This window comes from Ascaphus truei, chromosome 5, assembly GCF_040206685.1.
Source record: "Ascaphus truei isolate aAscTru1 chromosome 5, aAscTru1.hap1, whole genome shotgun sequence".
NCBI lineage: Eukaryota > Metazoa > Chordata > Amphibia > Anura > Ascaphidae > Ascaphus > Ascaphus truei.
The window spans coordinates 42,601,513-42,624,764 of NC_134487.1; the positions used below are offsets into that span (position 1 = coordinate 42,601,513).

Consider the following 23,252-nt stretch of genomic DNA (forward strand, 5'->3'; position numbering starts at 1 on the left):
ACACTGCACACACTGACACACTGCACGCACACTGCACACACACTGCTCATTGCTCACACTGCACACACTGCACACACACTGCACACTGCACACACACTGCTCATTGCTCACCCTGCACACACTGACACACTGCACACACACTGCACACACACTGCACACACACTGCTCATTGCTCACACTGCACACACTGACACACTGCACACACACTGCACATTGGACACACTGCACACACACTGCACACTGCACACACACTGCTCATTGGACACACTGCACACACACTGCACACTGCACACACACTGCACACACACTGCTCATTGCTGACACTGCACACACTGACACACTGCACACACACTGCACACTGCACACACACTGCTCATTGCTCACACTGCACACACTGACACACTGCACACACACTGCTCATTGGACACACTGCACACACACTGCACACTGCACACACACTGCTCATTGGACACACTGCACACACACTGCACACTGCACACACACTGCTCATTGCTGACACTGCACACACTGACACACTGACACACTGCACACACACTGCACACTGCACACACACTGCTCATTGCTCACACTGCACACACACTGCACACACACTGCACACTGCACACACACTGCTCATTGCTCACACTGACACACTGCACACACACTGCACACTGCACACACACTGCACACTGCACACACGCTGCTCATTGCTCACACTGCACACACTGACACACTGCACACACACTGCACACACACTGCACACTGCACACTGCTCATTGCTCACACTGCACACACACTGCACACTGCACACACACTGCTCATTGCTCACACTGCACACACACTGCACACTGCACACACACTGCTCATTGCTCACACTGCACACACACTGCACACACACTGCACACTGCACACACACTGCTCATTGCTCACCCTGCACACACTGACACACTGCACACACACTGCACACACACTGCACACACACTGCTCATTGCTCACACTGCAAACACTGACACACTGCACACACACTGCACATTGGACACACTGCACACACACTGCACACTGCACACACACTGCTCATTGGACACACTGCACACACACTGCACACACACTGCTCATTGCTGACACTGCACACACTGACACACTGCACGCACACTGCACACACACTGCTCATTGCTCACACTGCACACACTGCACACACACTGCACACTGCACACACACTGCTCATTGCTCACCCTGCACACACTGACACACTGCACACACACTGCACACACACTGCACACACACTGCTCATTGCTCACACTGCACACACTGACACACTGCACACACACTGCACATTGGACACACTGCACACACACTGCACACTGCACACACACTGCTCATTGGACACACTGCACACACACTGCACACTGCACACACACTGCACACACACTGCTCATTGCTGACACTGCACACACTGACACACTGCACACACACTGCACACTGCACACACACTGCTCATTGCTCACACTGCACACACTGACACACTGCACACACACTGCTCATTGGACACACTGCACACACACTGCACACTGCACACACTGCTCATTGGACACACTGCACACACACTGCACACTGCACACACACTGCTCATTGCTCACACTGCACACACTGACACACTGCACACACACTGCACACAATTATTATATAGAAATAAACAGACAACTGCACTTTAACAGATGTATTTTGCCTGTACAACGTCTTGTGACTTTTGTTTCTCAAAGTTAAGGGGGTGGGAAGTCATTGTGCTGTGGGGGTTGGGGGGGTGGCGGGGCCCTGCGCTGCGGCTACGGCGGGCCCTGTACTGCGGCGGGGGGGGGGGGGGTTAGCGGTCTGTGTGTGTGAGTGCGAGTGCCTGTCTGTGTGTGTGTGTGTGAGTGCGTGAGTGCCTGCATGTGTGTGCGCGCGTGTGTGTGTATGAGTGCGTGAGTGCCTGTGTGTGTGTGTGTGTGTGTGTATGTGTGTATGTATGAGTGCTCCAGCCCGAGTCCGTGGAGGGAGGGGGGGGGGAGAGTAGCGGGTCCCTCCTGCAGCCAGTGGAGGGAGTGGGGGGAGAGTAGCAGCTCCCTCCTGCAGTCCGGGGAGGGGGGGGAGAGTAGCAGCTCCCTCCTGCTGCCCGTGTAGGGAGGGGGGGGGGAGAGTAGCATCTCCCTCCTGCAGTCCGTGGAGGGAGGGGGGGGAGAGTAGCGGGTCCCTCCTGCAGCCCGTGTAGGGAGGGGGGGGGGAGAGTAGCATCTCCCTCCTGCAGTCCGTGGAGGGAGGGGGGGGAGAGTAGCGGGTCCCTCCGCTCAAGCCACGCCCCCCCTCCCTGTCAAACCTCCCACCTCCCGCTCCGGCTCTTACACTTACTTACACACACACTCAGACACTTACACACACTCACAGACACTTACACTTACACACACGCGAGGGCCCTGTGCTGCGGCATTTTTCATTCTACTGTTGATGTTTTAAACGCACACTTACGCACACTTACAGACACTCACACACACTCACACACACTTACACACACTTACACACACTTACACACACTTAGACACTCACAGACACTCACAGACACTCACACACACTCACAGACACTCACACACACTCACAGACACTTACAGACACTCACACACACTCACACACACTTACAGACACTCACACACACTCACACACACTTACAGACACTCACACACACTTACAGACACTCACACACACTCACGCACACTCACGCACACCCACGCACACTTACGCACACTCACACACACTTACACACACTTAGACACTCACAGACACTCACACACACTCACACACACTCACACACACTTACAGACACTCACACACACTCACACACACTTACAGACACTCACACACACTCACACACACTTACAGACACTCACACACACTTACAGACACTCACAGACACTCACACACACTTACAGACACTTACACACACTTAGACACACTTAGACACATTTAGACACTCACAGACACTCACAGACACTCACACACACTCACACACACTTACAGACACTCACACACACTCACACACACTCACACACACTCACACACACTCACACACACTTACACACACTTACACACACTTACACACACTTAGACACTCACAGACACTCACAGACACTCACAGACACTCACAGACACTTACAGACACTCACACACACTCACACACACTCACACACACTTACAGACACTCACAGACACTCACACACACTTACACACACTTACACACACACTCAGACACTTACACACACTCACAGACACTTACACACACTCACACCCACATACACACACCCATATACACACACACACACTTTCTCTCCCATAAATACATACACACACACACTCTCTCACTCTACACAGACGGGGGGTGGGGTCGGAGCAGAGGAAAGGCCGCGACCAGCACCACCACCCGCTCCCCCCCCTCCTCCCGCGCAGGCAGCGGGAGCACCGGGGACAGCAGTGGGGATAAGAAACCCCCCGCTACCACCTCCATGCAGGCAGCGGGATCTGAGGTAAGCGGCGACCTGAGGGACATCCCCGCTCCCATCTCCTGCCCCGCGGCCTGTCCCTCGGTGACAGGGGGAAGCGGGGACAGGAGGGACATCCCCGCTCCCATCTCCTGCCCCGCGGCCTGTCCCGCGGTGACAGGGGGAAGCGGGGACAGGAGGGACATCCCCGCTCCCATCTCCTGCCCCGCGGCCTGTCCCGCGGTGACAGGGGGAAGCGGGGACAGGAGGGACATCCCCGCTCCCATCTCCTGCCCCGCGGCCTGTCCCGCGGTGACAGGGGGAAGCGGGGAGCGGAGGGACATGCCCGCTCCCATCTCCTGTCCCGCGGGATGAATATGCGCTAAAGCGCGGCGGCCATTTTTTTTTCCGCGACCCCGTTAGTAACGCGGTGGTCTCGGGGTGGACCCCGAGACCCGCGTTATAACGGGGTTTAGCTGTATATATCAATCTCCAAAGTATATATGTATATGCATATGCATATGTATATATATCAATACTGTATGTAAATATATCAATATGTAAATATTGTCCCGATGCTCTACTCTTTCACTTTCATATTAAGTTTAACTCCTATGGATTGCATTACAACACTTAATAAACTAAAGATTGCATTATTTGTATCAAGCTCTCTCCAACTACAGTACATACCCTCAAAGATGCATAGAATTACTTTTTAATCTTCAAATATTGAGTTGTTCTTGGACTGTTTTTGTAATTGCAGAATATTATTAGTACTTAAGTATTAGGTGATACCTTTATTATTTGAACAAAAAATAGATATTATAAGTAGTGATGTACCAAGTACCCGGAAATTACCTAGTGGTTTTCTAGCTACCCAGACATTACCCAGACCCGGCAACAGAGAAGTGGAACCGGCTCCGGGTAATGTCAGAGTAGCTGAAAATACTTAATCACTTACCTGCAGCCGGTGATGGAAGATGAAAAAGACCGGTGAGGAAGATCACAACGACATCTGGGAGCAGCAGCAGAGGTCCTATGGCGGTGGCAGCAACAGAAGTCTATGTTCAGCCTGGGGGAGCAGCAGGAATACAGCACACAGCTGATACCAGTGTGAGCTTGGGAACCATATGACCGGAGCAGGAGCGTTCCTATTGGACAGCCGGGGAGGAGACAGCTGTCCAATAGGAACGCTCCTGCTCTGGTCACATGGTTCCCCAGCTCATATTGGTATAAGCCGTGGGCTTAATTCCTGCTGCTCCCGCCGACTGGACACAGATTTCTGTTGCCATCGCCACCAGGACCTCTGCTGCTGCTCCCAGATGTCGCCGCGGTCTTCCTCACCCTTCAGGTAAGTTCCGGTTGGGTAGAATGATTGATTTTGCCCGGGTACCCGTTACCCGGTTTTGAAAAAAAATTAGGACCCAATACAACACTAATTATAAGACACGCTTTCGAGAGCTCTCCTGTCTTCCTCAGGTCAGCAATATTTATTTACAAAATAGTCTACGAGTTTAACACAGTTGGAAAAAAACAAGATTACAATCTAAGGCAGGAGATGTGGATAATTAATTGCAGAGGGGATGGTAAATAAACAGACAGCAATAAATAGATGAAAGGGACTAACATGGATATTTCTACTTAATTCATGATTGAATATAATTATAGTGCCCCCTTTAACCTTTTCACTGCCGAAGGTCCAGCGGCGGCAGCAGAGTGCAACCGGCTTTGGCATTTATGTTCATGTGATAATTGAAAGAGCAATGACATCACCATCCCGCCCCCTGGCTGATGTGAACACAAGTGAAGGGGGCTCAACTTCTGTCCATTGAAATGGTCTGCCGATCATCCCTTAGAAAACTAGTACTTTCATGATGCAGTATTTGGTACGTCAATAGGGCTTCTGACCTTCCAGGGCCCGTGCAGTACCAGGTCTGTCATAAAGGTACCCTATGGGTTAAGATGTTTTTCAGCTTAAAATTTGGCTTACTGGGGGTGTATAATCAGGCAGTTTGCAGAAAATAAAGCATATATTTTCAGTTTAGACATGCTCAATAACCCACTGTTTGATGAAGTCTGATTGTGTGCAGATGCTATTTCAGGCAGAAATGCTGAATGTATTAAAAGAAAAACTGCACAATTCTATTTTAAACTCAATGGGGACACTGTACATACTCTTAGTGGGTTTGGATTTATATTAAAAATACTTCCGTCTAGGCTACCAATTTAGATGTTTCTTTCTGAGCTCAGTCCTTGTAAGGAATTTAAACTCTACAGCTATTTAAATGACAGTTTTGGCTCTTCAGTTCCTTACTCAAGGACAAACTGTGTATTTGCTTATTCTTGAAAGAAAACTAGTCCTGGTTTTATGTAAATATTCTTCATTTATCCCTTCATTGTTGCTACAAATTGTCTGATGGTTCCTATTGTGGATTTCATAGAACAGGAGTTACTTCATAAAAGCTATCTCATCTCTGATCATCCATTTTACTAAATCTAAATCATTGAATGTTGGGATGAATTTCTGCCTTGCAATAGCAAATAAAAATACTACTTTTGGGTATATTTGCTTGTCTCAGACAGGTTTGAAACCCTGTCTTTCCCCATTATTGCTTAGCAAATAATGATTCCACTGCAACCAGGGATTATGGGTAATGACATGCAAAGGCGCACTAACAGTGTGTCACTCTTTATGTCTTATCCATTTTCACATGGACTCCTAGAAACGTCCAGTATGCCTGCCGTATTAAACAGCTTTTCAGCACTGCCTAAGTTAAAGAATGTAGCAACAAGTGGTATTTTATTACGGTGGGTTTTTTTGTTTTTTGTTTCACTTTTTATTAACCCAGCATACATTTTTTAATGTCTTGAAATAAAAATGTAAAAGCTTATGTATGCATTTCTGTACCCTTTGAGTTTCAGCTAAAGTACAGTATTTGTATCCATTGCCCATTGCAATAGCAAAAAAACTCAAGTGTGACACAGGTATGATTATTAAACACTGTGCAAAGTCTACAGGTGGAAGTCTTCTTGTACTAGAATTTGTAATCCCGAGCCATCCTCAGAATTTTGATTTAGGGAGCCAGTAACAGAGATTTGTCTATCATGGGCTAATTGAGAGGAGTTTTGGCTCTTAATGCCTTTTTTCCATATTTTAAAATGAAATATTTCCCCCCCCCCCCATTTTGATAAAAAAATAAAATGCTTTTTAAATTACTGAGTTTAGTTATGAATCTCTTAATGTGGCATTATGTATGGTTATAAGCAAACATCGGTGGAAGGCGGTCACTGCATATAGAACTCAGCCACAAAGTAAAATAAAATCAGCTTTAATAAAGAATGTTGCTGTACATCACAGAATAGTCCTCTGACGCGTTTCGTTCCGTGCTGGAACTTTATCAAAGAGATAAAGTTCCAGCACGGAACGAAAAGCGTCAGAGGACTATTCTGTGATGTACAGCAACATTCTTTATTAAAGCTGATTTTATTTTACTTTGTGGCTGAGTTCTATATGCAGTGACCGCCTTCCACCGATCCTTTTATTCATCTGTTACTACCACGGCTGAAGCACGCAGGCAATTCCTCCTGCATTGGAGAATCGTGAAAACCGCATCCCCACACATCGGTTTGGGGCTGCCCAGTGGAGCCGCAAGGGGACGCTGGAGTACAGGACACGCTTTGGAGCCGTCCCGGAAGGATTTACCTGTTTCCGGCAGTGACGTCACACAGCAGCGCACGAGCAGCAACGTCGCGGATCCGGGACCGGCAAACCAAGGGAGCGAACAGTGAAGACAGCGGGTGGGGTATGGCAGCAGGCTCTGGTGTTCCGTGAGTACAGGAGAGTGGTATCTTAGGGTACTCCTCGTCCTGCCTCTATCTAATTCCTGCACACAGCCCCCCACCCTGGTTTAAAGTCTGTTATATGTTCCTTCCGTTCTACTTTTATTCATTTATATCATTATTTGCAGCAGGATTGCCATCACACGTTATAGCTATATTTGACAAGGGTTGCCTTGCCTTCTCCATCAGCAGTCACATGCACTTTGTGGAGCATCGGACATTACGAGGTTTACTCCTCATATTTTACATATAAGCAAACATCCTCAATTTATGAAAAACATAACCTCTAAAGTTAGATGTAGGCTACTGGATGACATGCAAATGTAAATTTGGTAGGAGTGGCTCAGTGAGTAAAGACAATGACACAGAGTTTGAATCAGAGAACCTGGTTCAGCTCCTTGTGACTTTGGGCAAGTCACTTTATCTCCCTGTACTTCTGACACATTGGCGTCCGCAGAATTTTTTTTGGGGGGGGGGCATAATTTTAACGGCTAGTGCCCGGCGTAAAAGTGGTGGTGAGTGCACTGTGGCGAGCGAGCCCGACAAGCATAAGGGGGGTTCTCCCCCCCGAGAACATTTTGGAAAAAAAAGAGTGGGCAAATGGTGCATTTTCAAGCAAATTTGAGAAAGCTTGAAGGTTAATAAAGCAATTGTGAAAGTGTAGTTATGACATCAAAAAAGAGCAGCTACTCAGGGTTGCAGGATCTGGTGGGTGCCTGGAGAACTTGCCATGTCACTCTGGCGCTTAAGTGCAGATATTTCAGCAGCACTACTACTTTTTAAGGCTGCTTCTCTGCGCAGGATCCTTCGACATGATGTGTGCCAGGTGGGGCACAAGAAAAAGAAATGGGGATCATTAAATACTCTGCTCATCACCGGGCTGGCGGTATTGAATAAACTGTGGGTTGTAGATGAGCTGCAGGGAGTTGAAAAATCCCTTTAAAGTTCTCCTGCCAGGAGATCCAAGCTTTCCTTGCATAATGCATAGTTATATTGGTAAGATGAGATTTGTGAACTTCAAATAACTCACCTACAATGCACTATTTATTGAATACAGCCCTGTATGCAGTAATAGAAACTTGAAAAAGGAAAAGTGTATGTGTGTGGGACATAGTGTGGGTGGGTGGGTATATATACTTCTAATTAAAAAAAAGACCCTTCAGTACTGCAAAACCAACTCTTTTTCAAAAAAGCAAGGACAATAGAATGTTTTCTTTATATAACCCTCACCCAATAGGGTTTCCCCTTGGTGGCATGCTTTATCATTGGGTCCATCCCGTTCCGCTGCGGAACGGGGCGTGCTGCACCTACGAGCTATGTGGGAGCACGTATTAGTATGACTGTACACACAAACTATATATATACTGTAGTGCCAGATTTCACTTGCCACTGCACTAGATTGCACCCAAAACACTTGCCACGCAGCACCAGTTATAACCCCACAGCACTTGCCTTAGCATTGGATGGCATCCACATCATTCACCAGATATAATCCCACATCTTTCGCTCCCCCGTTTTTCTGAGTGCTTGCTTGCTTTCCCTCGTTTTTCACTGTCTGCTTCTCCTTGTTTTTTCAACAACACACAAAACAGCGCAGGGTTTTTTCTTTCATGTGCTCCCTCTCCCCATCTTTCTTTTTCCATCCATAGTAGCATCATGCTCCTTTGTCTCTCTTTTGCTGTATCTATTTTTTACTTTTACTTCCCCGCCGCTGCTCTCTCACTCTCACACTGCCCCTGTCTTGCTTTTTCCATAATATTTCTCCATTCTCTCAGAATCTCACACTCTTTTCAGCTCAGCTTAATAAATAAACAACATCAGAGTAATGTAGCTCCTAATTCCGGTGCTCAAAAGTCGCTCACCAGTCTTGTGGATCAGAGGAACAGTTCTGCTGTGTATTGAAAAGATTTTTGCTCTCAGTGAGAGTTGGTTACTCACGGCTTGGTGACAGGCTGATTGGTGGAGGGAATGGTGGTGTTTGAATCATGTCTCTAGACATTTTTCAAGTTGTGATAAAGGTGGTATCAATAATTTTCATTTTTCTGGTCTCGAGCATGTTGCTTCACACACCAGAGGGGGGGGTAGACTCAATCTTCTCAATCGTAGAGAGATGTATTGGATCTTCTTCTTAGATACATTGTACCTGTTGCAGGGTAAATGCAACTACACACGTGGGTTTCTTGACAAGGCTTATTTATTCAGCCTTAAAAGATATACAGCACACAAAACAAAAATAGCTTTTCTTCAGCAAACAAAAGAAAGAATGGCTTTTTCTTCAGCAAACCAAACAAAACAGTTTCTCTTTAGCAGACAGTCTATATATAAGGTAGCTACCCTTTTTCTATGCAGGGGACAGACAGTTCACAATTCAACTACTTTGCTACTCAGACCTTGTTTCAGTAATCTCTTTAGCAGCTTACTCCTCTTTCCTCAACAGCCAGCTCCATGTGTCTACAGCCTGGGTTTTAACACACCTTGATTAGGCAGCTGGGATCCAACTAATTGTCCTGAGGTTCCCAGCTGAAGTTAACCTAGTCAGTGCTGCACTGCAGACTAGACATAGGTTTTCCAGGCATATAACTGGTGGCTTTTATTTACCCTGTCACAGTACCCCAAAGGAATCAATATAGATTGGGAACCAAAACGTTTTCTTATTTGAGTTCCTGATCTCCTCTGGTGTGTAGATTTTCAAAGATTCTGATTATGGCATAATATATATGCCTTCATCATGCATTGAGATAGGTTCTATACACATCCATTGCCCTATCGTTCATTCATATTTTATTCATTCTTACAGAGGATTAGATATATTTACTTTATCAATCAAGTCATAAGGTTTTATTATAACAATTTGGTAGTTTTTCACAACTATCTGTATCAACACATTATGGTTGATTACAGATTTGATACAATGTTTGCTGATGTTCCAGAATGTAGGGTATACCAATTATGATACAAATGATACAAATGAAAGAATCAATATTCAACAACTGTGCATTATATATTCATTCATAAATTATTTATAATAGGATGTGTTATGTTTAGTCATTATTATTGTCTTATACTACAGTATGTATGTTTATCATCATTAGATGAGACATAGAGAAGTTTCAATTTAATATGCATTGTGATATTAGGTCATATACATTTATGTATAGTACTGATTAGGTTTAAGAATTTTGGCCTAAACATACAAATATTTCATATAACTTTAATAGATTTAAACAGATCTATTACATATATAACTCATGGCAGTCTATGTACATAAACTGCGTTCTTGATTGTTTTTATTTTGTCACTATGTATAAATGGATGTCTACATGTTTATCTCTTCATGTCTTGACTTAATTGTTTTGCCCATTTCTGTTCACTGATTACTTTCTTGTAGACTACTCCCCTTCATTTACATACCAACATCTGATAGAGATCACAATTATTTGTGTGATTGGAAGAAATCTGAATGAGGGGTTAGGGAGATGCTATAAGAACGTTACTCGGTACTTACCTGTTACTCTTTGATAAAGCACCCTGCGTGTGAAACGCGTTAGAGTGACTGTATCAGTACTTTTTTCTGTCCATGTTTGTAATATGAATAAACCCTTCTGAATTACTCATCCCACGACTGATGCTGTGCACCGTTTTTTTTCCTTTCGGGGAGTTATTGCAGCTTAATAAATAGCCACCATGATGTATGTGGTGGCACTGGCACCCAGCGAAATGTTGTGTTGTCTTTGTACCCTAATTTTCAAATTGTTGTCAATTCCAAATGCTACCTCCTGACCCCTGAGGCAGCAAAACCACTGTGGTCTGTGGATTATTCGATTCAGATTTCAGAACTAATTGCAGTCTACTCTGCAGAGTGCCGGGGCCGCCGGGGCCTATTGTGCCTTCACTCTTCAGCAGACTCTCTGAACTGTGAGCCTGCACAAATTGATGACGAGTCAGAGGAGGCGGGAGCATGATGGGCGGGAGGCCACGTGATGAGTGTGGAGGTCAGAGTCGGACCATGATTGGTCCGACTCAGGGACTGGGTCATCAAGAGACGGCGGCGGCTCTCTCATTGGTAGCGCTCAGCTACCAATGATGCGTGGACTTGTTGGCACCGGCGCTGCCGCAGCGCAATGGTGGGCCCGGCCGCGGCACAGATTGGTCCCGACTTGAGAGTGAGGCGGCTCTCATTGGTAGGTAGTGCTACCAATGAGTGCCGCCTCACTCTTGAGTGCTATCAATGACAGTGCGCTGCGCTTCCTCCTGCGTAGCAGCGTAGGCTAGCCTACCACTAGCTGCCTGCCGTGGCGCAGGGGGACCCACCCACCTCCGTCCCGGTCCTCCCGGAGTCTGTTTTTGGCGTTTATAGCGCCGTTAATGTACTGTACGCAGTGGAGGGATTCAAATTTTTTAGCAACAGGTCCTCTCACCAGAGGGGAGGGGGAAGAGAGATGGGGGGGGGGGAGCGGGGGAGGGGGAGGGAGAGAGAGCCGGGGGGGGGGGGGGGAAGAGAGATGGGAGGAGGGGGACGAGAGAGAGCCGGGGGAGATGTTTTGTGTTTGTTTTATTCAGTTGAACAGGACTGCACATGGGGGGGGAGGAAGAGTCCAGAGCCCACTTCACATCTCTCCGATCCCCCCTCACATCTCACCCAGACCCCCTCACATCTCACCCAGTCCCCCTCACATCTCACCCAGTCCCCCTCACATCTCATCCAGTCCCCCTCACATCTCACCCAGCCCCCCTCACATCTCACCCAGCCCCCCTCGCATCTCTCACAGTCCCCCCCCCCCCCTCCATGCCTACCTGGGTGGATACAGGCACGGGGAGGGCTCCCCCGGCTTAAAGAATTAGCCGGTAGTAGAATCTCTTGAGTCAGAGCAGGTGAGAGCTGCATGTGGTGAGGAGCGCTCTATAGCAGCAAGCAGGAAGTTCTGGGTCAGACTGCTAGATGGCGCACCTCCCCTGCAGTCCTGCTCTGACTCTCACTCAAGTGATTCTATTACCGGATAATGTCCAGGCAAGCGCCCCCCGTTGCCCCCTCCTGCGGACGCCCATGTTCAGACACCAAACATTTCTATACCTGCAATAAAATACGATTTGCTTTTACACTTAATCAAGCTACATTAAATATTATAGTGCAAGGGAAAAAAGATTCAGAAAATCAACGTTTAAATAATTGTATAGACTACTAACACAGAAACTAGATCTAAGTGCATTGCAAATAAGTTGTCACTGCAACAGTATATATAAGATTATCCATAATTGAGGATAAAGAGAATGTAGCACAATATATAGTTATCGAATGGTTATTCCAGTTTCAAATAACTTTCAAACATCGCTAAACTCAAGAAAAAGAACCCGGTATGGTAGAGCACTCAGAAAGACCCTGAGTAGATGATAATAAAATAAAATCTTTTTAATTCTAATTATAGTAAAATAAGGTGGTACATATAATGGACAAACTACTAGCTACGGTTTAAATATAAGTGATAAAGCTAATCAATCACTATAGAGTTATGGCTACCTACTGTAATCATTGAAGGTTAGTCACCCGTTAAGATTAAGTGTCTCTCATATGATTAGAAACTAGTTGCATGGATGGGTTAATTCCCGTGATGACTTTATGCCTGCGGTAATGTATGTCTCACCCAGGTGTTGTTATACTTCAATGCATTCCCTAAGCAAAGATCTTTTGTTGATACTAAGATTGTCACCTGAAGATGTAAATCAAAACACGTATAAAAAATAGACCGTCAAGATACTGATGTAATCTAAACTCTTTACAAATATATTGAAAAGAATCTATTCAGGTATTTTTTTGAGCGAAAATCGCACTGAAGTGCAGACTGGATAACAGTTGTTTATTCAAGTGAACAAAGTGCTATATTTGCGGTTTGACATGTCTCCATTTGTATACTTAGAGAGAGGGAGGAGGGAACTACTATGTAGCAATAGTCAAATTATCCCATGTGTCCCTACACCTACAGTAAATAGCAATGATCTTACAACTATGTAGCCAACAAAAGTAACTGTAAGCAAGAGTGTGTTAAAAGAAAGATCTGAACCTGCTTATTGGAGGTGGGAACATTACAGGTACAGTGGTTACTGACCATCATATTAGTATCCAGAATTTCCCTTTGTTTTTTGTTAATATGTTGTAAAGTATTTCAAACAATATAAATAGGGATTAGTGTAGCCTAAAGCACATAGTTATTTATGTGTTATTACGAACCACTCGCCTTTTAGCACGCAACTCTGGCTGGATTAGCATCATATGTTGTTTGCATAGTTTGTTCCAGGTAAGAAAGTAGTATAGCGTACTGTGTAAGTAAAAGCTAGACTGATACTATATTGTGGGGTTATGAACCACTAACCTCTTTACATGCAGCCTTATCTACTGTATGCTCACATAATATAGATATCTGATGATGTAGTCCGGCTTGATATATTAGCGTGTGGTGTGCAGAGTACTTATAGACATTTCTAATGATATGTAGAGCGAAGGGATAATTACCGTTTGTTCTCCTTAGTTGTCTAGTACCTGAATGCCAAATGTTTGCTGATCGTTTCGCGCGCTTTGTCAAGGCTCCTATTGGTCGGTGGGCTTCCAAGATGAGCCTTGACAAAGCGTGCTGAGTGCATGAAACGATCGGTAATTATCCCTTCGTTCCACATATCATTAGAAATGTCTATAAGTTCTTTGCACACCACACGCTAATATATCAAGCCGGACTACACCATCAGATATCTATATGATGTGAGTTTAGGTAAGGCCGCGTGTAAAGAGGTTAGTAGTTCATAACACCACAATATAGTATCAGTCTAGCTTTTACTTAGACAGTATGGCTATACTACTTTCTGACCTGGAACAAACTATGCAATCAACATAGGATGCTAATCCAGACAGAGTTGCGTGCAAAGAGGCGAGTGGTTTGTAATACCACATAAATAACCCCATGTGCTTCAGGCTACACTAATCCCTATTTTATTGTTTGAAATACTTTACAACATATTAATAAAAAACAAAGGGAAATTCTGGATACTAATATGATGGTCAGTAACCACTTACCTTTAATGTTCCCACCGCCAATAAGCAGGTTACATAGTTGCAAGATCATTGCTATTTAGGTATGGGGTTGCTTTGGATAATTTAACTATTGCTACAAAGCAGCTCCCTCCTCCCTCTCTCTAAGTATACAAATGGAGACATGCCAAACCGCAAATATATCACTTTGTTCACTTGAATAAACAACTGTTATCCAGTCTGCACTTCAGTGTGATTTAAGCTCAAAAAAATACCTGAATAGATTATTATCAATATATTTGTAGTAGTTTGTCCATTATATGTACCACCTTATTTTACTATTATTAGAATTAAAGATTTGATTTTATTATCTGCAATTTACCATTGTCTACTCAGGGTCTTCTGAGTGCTCTACCATACCGGGTTCTTTTTCTTGAGTTTAGAATTATTCATCCATACCGGTTGTAGCACCAGACCCTACTACTTATTACACATGCTTACCTATACGGCACCAGCTGAGCAGGGGTTCCTCTCTCTTCCCTACTGTTTCCCCCCATTTCCCCTCGGTATAACGTTCAAACATCTGCTATACAGTTAGGTCCGGAAATAATTGGACACTGATACAAGTTTTGTTATTTCGGCTGTGTACCCAAATAAATTCAAGTTACAGTTAAATAATGAATATGGGCTTAATGTGCAGTCTATCAGCTTTAATGTGAGGGTATTAACATCCAAATTGGAGAAAGGGTTTAGGAATTACATCTCTTTAATATGTAGCCCCCTATTTTTCAAGGGACCAAAAGTAATTGGACAATTGACTCAAAAGCTGTTTCATTGACAGGTGTGGGCTATTCCTTCGTTATTTCATCATCAATAAAGCAGGTAAAGGGTCTGGAGTTGATTTCAGGTGTGGCATTCGCATTTGGAAGCTGTTGCTATGAATCCACAACATGCGGTCAAAGGAGCTCTCAATGAAAGTGAAACAGGGCGTCCTTAGGCTGCAAAAAAAAAAGAAAATCCATCAGAGAGATAGCAGGAACATTAGGAGTGGTCAAATCAATAGTTTGGTACATTCTGAGAAAAAAAGAACGCACTGGTGAGCTCTGCAACACAAAAAGGCCTGGACGTCCACGGAAGACAGGGGTGGATAATCGTAGGATCCATTCCATGGTAAAGAAAAACCCCATCCACAACATCCAGCCAAGTAAAGAACACTCTCCAGGAGGTAGGTATATCATTATCCAAGTCTACCATAAAGAGAAGACTTCACAAGAGCAAATACAGAGGGTTCACCACAAGGTGCAAACCATTCATAAGCCTCAAGAATAGAAAGGCCAGATTAGACTTTGCTAAACAATATCTAAAAAAGCCAGCCCAGTTCTGGAACAGCATTCTTTGGACAGATGAAACTAAGATCAATCTGTACCAGAATGATGGGAAGAAAAAAGAATGGAGAAGGCTTGGAACGGCTCATGATTCATACCATACCACATCATCTGTAAAACACGGTGGAGACAGTGTGATGTCATGGGCATGCATCGCTTACAATGGAACGGGGTTACTAGTGTTTATTGATGATGTGACAGAAGACAGAAGCAGTCGGATGAATTCTGAAGTGTACAGGGATATATTGTTTGCTCAAATTCAGCCAAATTCAGCGAAGTTGATTGGACGGCCCTTCACTTTACAGATGGACAATGACCCAAAACATACTGCGAAAGCAACCCAGGAGTTTTTTAAGGCAAAGAAGTGGAATATTCTGCAATGGCCGAGTCAATCACCTGATCTCAACCCGATCGAGCATGCATTTTACTTGCTGAAGATGAAATTTAAGGCAGAAAGACCCATGAACAAACAACAATTGAAGACAGCTGCAATAAAGGCCTGCCAAAGCATCACAAAGGAGGAAACCCAGCGTTTGGTGATGTCCATGCATTCCAGACTTCTTGCAGTCATTGCCTGCAAAGGATTCTTGACAAAATATTAAAAATTAACATTGTATTTATGATTGTGTTCATTTGTCCAATTACATTTGAGCCCCTGAAATAAGGGACTGTGTAAGAAAATGGCTGCAATTCCTAAACGTTTTATACAATATTTTTGTTCAACCTTTTGAATTAAAGCGGAAAGTCTGCACTTCTATTGCATCTCGGTTGTTTCATTTCAAAACCATTGTGGTGTCGTACAGAGCCAAAATGATGAAAATTGTGTCAGTGTCCAATTATTTCTGGACCTAACTATATTTTGGGAATGGTTTGTCTGTTCGCTATGCGCTTGGACACCTCTTAAGATATCTTAACCACATTTTGCATGATGGTTCCTGAGATCAAGGACAAGGTGTTTGTCTATGTTTAGAAATTGAATACATTCTATTTTTAATTCTATGAGTTATTACAATTTTTCTAAGAAAGTCAGTAACGTGTTGTTGTGCCTGGTAGGCTATGTATCTGGCAAGTCACATCATACTGGTGGCATCATAATGCACATAGCCTGGTGGCAGATAAGGAGAGTCAGATAGCTATAAAGATTACACAGATAGCAGATGAGGAAAGAAAGAGAGGAAGGCCAGGTCCCTGGTGGTGACGGAGACACGCGCCGCACACCCACTCACTAACCTGTGTAGTGGCAGGCCCCGGTGTCTCCTTCTGTTTCGGCTCAGGAGGCGCTGTGGTGCGTCAGCCAGCAGGGGATACAACAAGATTGTGTTCCCGTGCGGCAATGTGGTCACATGGTGCGCTGTGAGCCAATCAAGAGGGGAGATAGCCTGAGCCAATGGGAGTGCTGCTTCACTATCGCATAGGCTTTCTCAATTGCAGACTTCTGATCACTGTTATATTCCTTCAATGTGAACAATTAAAAGGTGACACAGCACAGTGTCACAAAGTCTGTTAATATAATTTCAGAAATCAGCAGAGCATTTTTCCTGTCTCCAGTTTAGTAAGAAGAGCGGCCCCCATCTCTTTTCACTTAGCCGGGTTGGCGACTAGAATGTAGGCAAATGCAGGCACTATTTCTGCAATGCTAATACTTTTGTACAGTTAGGAGTCTGGTTTATGACAAGAAAACCATTGGTTTGAGAGAGAGGATAGCTGTAGCAGAGGCAAACTTGTCATGTCCCCACCCACCCACCCCATTTAGGCCACGCCCCACCCCATGCCTCCGATCGCTCCTAACAGACCGCAGTGGTCTTCGGCTGTGCACGCACTGCTGAATGGCAGGTGCAGCCTCCAGTGGAATCTTAGGCCTCGTCCAGGGTGCGCTCATGCTGGCCGCGATGAAACACATTGCGGCAATGTGTGTGGCCAGCATGAGCAAGCGCCTGCGCACACTCAGCGCTCAGAGCAAGCAAATTTGAATTTGCCGCTCGCAATCGCGTCACGTGAGCAGTTCGCCCAATGAAGGCGAACCAGCTCTGTGACGTCGTGGCCGTGTGCCCAGACGAGCGCGCGCCTAGCCAGTCACGAATCAACCGTGGCGAGCAGCGCACGAGCGCCAGAGCGCCCGTTACCTGCCTGGCCGCAGTCGAAGTCAGTTGGCACATGAGGAGAAAGAAAGGATGCTGGAGAAGTAGAGGGAGGCGGAAAGAGTTGGGGACATTATAAGGTATTAAAGGAAAGTGGTGGGAGGAAGAGATGAGGGGAAGGAGAGAGATGAGAAGAGGGGAAGGGAGAAAGAGTCAGGGGATGAGAGGAGAGGAGGGATGGGATGAGGTCAGTTTCTTAGAATTCCTAAGCAACGCCAGCTACTTTCAGCTATTAACTTATGTTGGTCCTTAGTGCATGGATAAAATCAGAAGGCAATTGAAAACTTAGAAAGAACAAATGCATTTTAATTATGTTTAAAAATGTTAATGACCGAAAACTGATTTGTTCTTTTGTTTATTTGCAGGTATATGCTTGGCCTTTCAGCAGTTCCAGCGATCCTTCAGTTCCTTGGTTTTCTTTTCCTTCCAGAGAGTCCACGTTGGCTCATTCAGAAAGGTCAAACGCAAAAAGCTAGAAGAGTCTTATCACAGATTCGTGGAAATCAAACCATAGATGAAGAATATGATAGTATAAAAAACAGTGTTGATGAAGAGGAGAAGGAAGTTGGAGCAGGTAAATTGTTCTCTTTTACAATTTGTTCACGTTGAGTAGAATATAGGAGACCATTAGAAAAATTAAAATATGCATTTAGGTATTAATAAATATGCTCCCTGCTCAATAGTTTATTGATCTTGATCTTCTAGAAAACCTTCAACTGCTATATCAACCGCCAACCCGTATTTATGTTCAGTTGACACGTTGAAACATTTATACTGTAATATGCGTCTCAGTATAATATGGTACTTGGTTTTTTTTTTTCATGTTTTTTTTTTCATCAGTGAGCAATTTGTGCAACTCATTGCCATAAGGTTATAAAGACATACAATACTGATTCTTAGCCACAACATGTTTTAGCATTTATGGATTTTTAAAGAAAGAATTTATTTTATATTTTCTAATGGTATGTATCAAGGCAAAAGCGGTGCAATTCTGAGGCCAAAAGAATGCACAAAATGTATCAAAGAAATGAAAATCTTTAGGCTCAGTATTATTGTCAGAATGACAGTATTATTGGATTGACCACTTCTCCCAACCCACCTATTCAAAGCAGTACTTGCAATGCAGCCATTTTAGCCTGGTCTCAAAATTCTTTCAGTGCTAATGGTTAATAAAATGTGGTAAAAACATCATTTTGATCAGAGTAAATATGCGTTTGTTAAATTCCCTTTGACATTTACAAACCTCTTGATATTGACATTAGAGCTGTAGTCGGTGTCACAGCACAATTTGCAATTTAAAGGCTATTTGCAATTTAATTTGAACCTAAACTTAGGGTCACCGTTTTATACAGTAGTACTGTACCAAGTTGTAACCTAAAATACAAAATGAATTATCAATGTGGTTACCTAGAAACACACGCCAATACTCCCATCAATAGCAGTAATGTTTGAACTGACCTCCACCCCCAAAAAACTATAGAAATAGCATCAAAGAACATGACTGATACATTGTTAAGGTTTTTGTTTCTATGTTATGCTGTATATTTCCTTCATAATTACATGACCGCTGATGTAAATTGTGTGAACAAAATGTATGGTAGTTTTTGCATTGTATACAATTTATTTCTGAAATAACTTTTTAATGGTAGATGTATACAGTTTTTTAATTCCAAGTTTGGCCTATGAATATCAACTAGAAATGATTTTAAATAGTGCAGTCAACATCTGAAACATTGTCTTTTCAAGATCTAATAATAGTCATACATGTCTAAGAATTAACTTCACTAAAGACATACTCAGCTATTTGCATTTACTTTTATACGGTTATTGGCTTCTGCTTACACTTACGTCATTAGTCATTCCTATTTTCCATTGTATTTTTTTAAGTAACTTAAAACATAGTAACGGACAAGCAGTACATTGTCCTCTTTATAGTATTTTGAATGGCTGCAAAACTTGATGAAATCATAGTACATTTCTTAGGGGCCTCTGAATAGGAAAGTGTAGGTCAATCATTCCCCCCCCCCCCCCCCCCTTATCCCACCCTGACATAATCAGACAACCAACAAAGATAAGGGGAGATGGGAATGGAGTTCCGGAACAAATGAACACAAAGTGACATCGCACAAAAAGGAGTAACCAGAGGAAATCAAATACCTTCATGTCTGACTTTAAAATTTTATTTAAAAATACTTATAGGTGTCAGATGTGGGTAAAAGAATAATTACCCAGATAAGACACCTTAAACATGTCACTTGAATTAGTTATCTTTTGTCCTAGGAGGGATTGCCCCTTTAAAGGAGAAATCCAAGCAATATCCTACATGTGTTTTTATGTATATCACTTTTTTTACTCACCATAACTTAACTAAGAATATATATATATATATATATATATATATTCTTAGTTAAGTTATATATATATATATATATATATATATATATATATATATATATATACAGGCATACCCCGCATTAACGTACGCAATGGGACCGGAGCATGTATGTAAAGCGAAAATGTACTTAAAGTGAAGCACTACTTTTTTTCCACTTATCGATGCGTGTACTGTACTGCAAACATCATATACGTGCATAACTGATGTAAATAACGCATATGTAACAGGCTCTCTAGTCTCCCCGCTTGCACACAGCTTTGGTGCAGGTAGGGAGCCGGTATTGCTGTTCAGGACGTACTGACAGGCGCATGCGTGAGCTGCCGTTTGACTACTTACTCGCGAGTGTACTTAAAGTGAGTGTCCTTAAAGCGGGGTATGCCTGTATACATACATACATACAGTATCTATCCTATCTATCTATATATATATATATATATATATATATATATATATATATATATATATATATATTAACAGTGGTCGACAAATCACTAAAAAATCTACTCGCCGAACAAAAAAAATCTACTCGCCACCTAGTACCAAACGTGTGCTGCTTGGACTAATAAGAGCTCGCCACGATGTTAAATCCACTCGCCCGGGGCGTGCAAATGTATAGGTTTGTCGAACACTGTATGTATGTATATGTATATGTATATATATATATATATATATATATATATATATATATATATATATATATATATATATATATATATATATATATATATATATATATACAGTGTTCGACAAACCTATACATTTGCTAAATATTGGCCTAAGCAGCACACGTTTGGTACTAGGTGGCGAGTAGATTTTTTTGTGTGGCGAGTAGATTTTTTGGTGATTTGTCAACCACTGTGTGTGTATATATATATATATATATATATATATATATATATATATATATATATATATATCAGTTCTGTAGTATTAGATAATACTTACTAATATTTTTTATCTAAAAATTCAACTCTTAATGCCATTTTAATTCATTTTAATATACTGAGCATCTTTTGATTTCTATAGCAGGCTTTAGCCTACAGTACCTTCCCAGCAGTGCAAGATCATTGTTACAGTTTCCTGTTTGTGATAATTTGTTGACAATATTCTCAGCAGTTTGAGCTGTAAACTGTAATAATAAATAACATTACCTTAGTAATATAAGGATACATTGTAGCTGCTGGGTTACACTGACTGAAGGATTGATTTGAAGCTGAAAGGCAGCCATTTAGTGAACCCTGGGAAACAGGATTTTGTTGATCGCTCCCCGAAGAACAAATAGATCAGCAGCTAAGGTAACTAGTTTTCAATAAAGGTAATCAAATGCTGCATATTTTAAAACAAAAAAAAAATATGTTTTCCTAATCTGCTTGGATTGCCTTCAGTCGTACGATTACTTAATCCGAACAAAAATACTCTGGAAATGCAGTTGTTTTTTGTATCATTAAGGAAGCAGAATGTTGGAAAAACTTGGGCTTACTATTATGTGTATTGTGTTAACACAATTAAACCAACAACTGAAGGTTTCCAAATATCTTTGTGTCTCATTTCAGACCACAAAATCATTAAGTATAGTACCACTAACAATTAACATGTTTAAAGCTGCAGTTCAGTCTTTTTTTTTTTTTTTTAAATTTATTTTTTAACTTCAATAGTTTCATGTGGGCAATCTCTCATTACCTAAAGAACTGCATAGCTGCCGGTCAATCCGTTCTCCGTCTATTGATCGGCAAAGTTTGGCGACATCTTTAAATATGGGGAATGCAAATCGTTGCTAAAGGAACAAGCATGCTTGTTAAAATAGAATACAAGAAAATTGGTCTTTCAAAGTTGTTTTTTTTAAAACAGAAAATGCTAAAAGTATTTTTTCTTACTACAGAACTGATTTATTAAAAAAACACACATGCAGGATATTGCCCGAACTGCAGCTTTAATAAGGGCATATGTGCAAATATTTTTTTTTATGACAATTGCATTTGTAAAAAAATCATGGATTCTGGGAAAATGTTATATTGGAAAAAAGTACAGTCTTGCTATTTTTCAACCTGTTATTTAGGCACAACTGGAATAATCCATTTATTTCCTTTGATTTTGAATCTGAAATAACAATTTATATCTTCTAACTCCTTCAGAGTACAAAAGGACTAAATGCTGGGCTGCAGGAGTAAATTCAGTGATAAAGTACTTTTTGAAGCAGGTGAACCAAGTTCAAATCCCAGTGTGTCCTTGTGACCGTGGGCAAGTCACTCAACTCCATGTGCTTCATGCACCAAAATTAGATTGTAAAATCAATGTGCCTTCAAAATTATTTGTACAGCGCTATGTACACTACCAGCTCTATAAAAAAAAATATATAGTATTATATTTCATGGCTCCAGCCTTTTCCCAGATCAAATAACGAAATATTGTAGATGAATAAACTCATGCTGTTTTTGCCTTCTGAGTCAATATATAATTTGTAATTTTCCTAACAAAGGTCCCTACAAAACGACCCCATTCTAATAGTAAAAGGCAGTTATCAATGTACCATTCAATTCTGGTATTTGTGGTTTATGCTTTTTTCTGTTCGCTACTTGGTTATCTTGAATCTTTCCTAAAATAAAATTTCAGATTCATTTAAATGTATAATACATTAAAACATATTCGAGGGCAATTATTGAAGTGCTATTCCTGTCTGTTTTAATTGTCGGTGAGATCTAAATTATATTGGAATGTAAGATATATAACTCAATTTGATGTGCCAGTGAAATAATATAATTTAATTTCTTTAGTTTGTGTACTATTTACTAAAATCAATAGCTATAAAGTGACAGTATAGCAATAACAGTATTAAAGTGTGATATGTGCATTCATTTCTTATTGCATTGGTGATGTGACAGCATGACCATAGCATTAGATAACTGATATGCTACATATATGCATCAATATGGTAGACTTTGTTCTCCCCTGTAAATGTTGCTGGACTAATAAATA

At 42.4% G+C, this 23,252-nt stretch overlaps 1 protein-coding gene across 1 annotated transcript in view; it reads left to right on the forward strand.

Moving 5' to 3' along the window:
* SLC2A13 (solute carrier family 2 member 13) overlaps nucleotides 1–23,252 on the forward strand; it is a 467,906-nt gene that overhangs the window by 89,633 nt on the left and 355,021 nt on the right. Inside the window, exon 3 of the mRNA XM_075599766.1 lies at nucleotides 18,250–18,458. Within this exon, the coding sequence (XP_075455881.1) occupies nucleotides 18,250–18,458 (209 nt within the window). The remainder of the gene's footprint in view (nucleotides 1–18,249; nucleotides 18,459–23,252) is intronic.